This window comes from Apis dorsata, unplaced genomic scaffold (genome assembly GCF_000469605.1).
Source record: "Apis dorsata unplaced genomic scaffold, Apis dorsata 1.3 scaffold_97, whole genome shotgun sequence".
Lineage (NCBI taxonomy): Eukaryota > Metazoa > Arthropoda > Insecta > Hymenoptera > Apidae > Apis > Apis dorsata.
Window position 1 is genome coordinate 189,305 of NW_006263395.1, and position 2,813 is coordinate 192,117.

The 2,813-nt window shown below is 29.0% G+C and overlaps 1 protein-coding gene across 1 annotated transcript in view; it reads left to right on the top strand.

The window, feature by feature from the left end:
* LOC102681936 overlaps positions 1-2,813 on the top strand; it is a 37,416-nt gene that overhangs the window by 2,034 nt on the left and 32,569 nt on the right. The window contains exons 5-6 of the mRNA XM_006611958.2: positions 1,038-1,175; positions 2,576-2,681. Coding sequence (XP_006612021.1) covers positions 1,038-1,175; positions 2,576-2,681 — 244 coding nt within the window. The remainder of the gene's footprint in view (positions 1-1,037; positions 1,176-2,575; positions 2,682-2,813) is intronic.

Genomic DNA, 2,813 nt, shown 5'->3' on the forward strand with positions numbered 1-2,813 from the left:
ATTTTTTTTTTTTCATTTTTGCACGCACTATTCGAAACGAGTTGAATTATTCATGGGTTTTTTTTTTTTTCATTTTTGCACGCACTATTCGAAACGAGTTGAATTATTCATGAGTTTCTTTTCTTTTCATCTCAAGAATATAATTCAAACGTAATGATTATTGGTTAGCACTTTCTAGTCCATTCGCGCATAATATTATCTTGAAATGAAATTTTCTTTCACGCAACGCATTTCTCCGTTCGAATCTCTCTCTTTCTCTTTCTCTTTCTCGTCTTTTATCAAGCCTTCTATGAGATGAACGTCTCTGCGATGATGATCTCTTAACGAGGATAAACGAAGTAATTACTGACACAGTCGCTGCCAGAGATGTCTCGTGGACGGTATTTGGAGCAAGATTTTGACGACAAATATCGAGTTTATATTCTGATGAATTATTACGATGTATCGAATAAAATTTTATACATTTATTTTCGTCCAATTTTTAGTTATTTTTCTATATATAAAAAATGTATTCGCAGTATATTTATTATCAAATAAATATAAGTATTTAACATTTAATATTATTGTTACATTATTGATAAAAAAAAAATACAACTATTTTGGAATAATTTTAACTAGATTTTTTATATTTAACGTCGATTTTCATGTGTGATACACATATTGCGTAGTTAGGATCGTTTCTACGTACAATGGAATTAATTCTTATCTTGACCAATAAATCAGATAGCTGTGATAGCTGCGTGTAAAAAGAAATTTTAACCTTTCGAGCCGACAAAAATTTAATTTCCTCGCTCGATTTCAATGTCTTTTACACGCTGTCTTTCGTAATTATTATCCTATTCGAAAGAAGTTTTAAAAATCTTTTAACATTCGTTGAAAGAATAAACGTAGAAACGATCTCAAAGTAAAATTAACCTCGTGAATGAATGTGTAACTTGTGCAAAGATAAGTAATTAATCGTGTATTTGATTGATTCGATTACAAGAGTTAAACGGAGGAAAACGGAGAAATTAAGAAAATTTGAAATTTGTTTACAGGAAATAACGGATACGACGGAAGATAGCGATAGCGACGTAGATGATATCCGGAACATAGTGGAGAAATCGCAAAGTCAATTGTCACTCGCTGAGAATTTGTTCTCGAGGTCGAACAACGGCTCGATGCAAGAAGATTTCGTACGTATATTATTAGAGGTGTTGTTTTCGTACTTGATGCAAAAGTTGTACAGAGTGTGCAAAAATTTACTAAAAAATATAAAAATGTTCCTTTCACGCTTTTATTATAAGATTGTAGACGGCATGCGTTCATATTATGCGCATGCACGATTGCATGGTCTATTTTCTAGTATGTTTAGCGTGCGTTCTGTAATGCGTCTACGAAAAATACGATTATTTTTGCTGCTTATGGGCTTCTCTATGCTTTTTACGCTTCCATTTTAAATTTATTAAGATTGTACGTCGTTCGTCTTTATCATAAGTTTTTAAAAACGTAATTATTAATTATAACGAAGAAATATTTCTATGATCGCTTGTGTATCGAAACAATTATCTGTGTTCTGTCGCTGATCTTTTTCTTCTTCTTCTTTTTTTTTTTTTTTATTTTTTTAACGCTGATTTTTAAATATTTTCACTTTTATTTTAAATTTATTTAACAATTTATTTATAAAGATTATTGTTCCTATGCTTAATATTGTATAAATAATTTCTATGTATTTTGAAACGTTTGATGTGATAGTAGAATAGCATAGTTGAATATATATTTTCCTTTTAACTATTATTCATGAATAGATGATATACGCGCACACGCATACACACATACATATATATAGATATATATGTTGTAAAAATATAAATAAATTATTTTTATTAAAGGAAATTATTTTAATAACAAACAGATTTTCTTTTTCTATTTATTTTTTATTTGTGTTCGTTCACCTGATTTACCTTTTTTTTCTTTGTTTAATATATTCTTTCATCATTTTTCATCGTTTCATTATTTATTTATATAAGAAACGATATTACGAATAAAAAAATAAAAACATTCACAAGGAAATACGTTCGAATCGTGTACGAAATAATTGTGATACAAACAGATCCAAGTTTTGTATAATATTTATTTGCACGTTCTATTATCCTATTATCCTATCCTTATCCCATCGCTTTTGCAAATAATAATGATAAATATTCAAGCCAATATTTATGCTTCTTACTTTCATGTTGTTCCTTAGAAGGATACGAGTTTTGTGAGAACCGTTTCTGAATGCAGATTTACAAGGTACAGTTTGCAGTATTTAAGGCTTTCTATTCTTGAAATCTATTTAATTCTTAATTATTAATTTCTATTATTAATTTAATTCTATTATAAATTCTATTATAAATATTCTTTCGCAATCTTTTCTGCTTTCACACGCTTCAGTAAATGTTAATCGAATGATCGATAATTGTTGTTTAATTTTTTTTTAAAGATTTTAAGATTCTTATTAAATCATTTAATAACGGTGATGGAAATTAAATAAATAAGATTCAATTCAAAATGGATTTTTTTCGGATTGAAGCAAGTTTTTCTTATGTTGTAGACGGAACTCGAGTGCACGTGTAGAGAAAATCTGCGGTGTCTGCACACGTTGTTAGAGTCTGTCAGCAATTCGTTCCGAAGTGAAAAATACGTCAAGCAAATCCGTGGTGAGTACAACAATAAAATTGATCGTCGATCATTTCCTATCTCGCTGTCGTATATGGCCGCTGTATTAGTTACTGCTCTCAGCGGACTTGTGTTTTTGCTTCTCTCTTAATTTTTTTTTTTTTTTTTTTTTT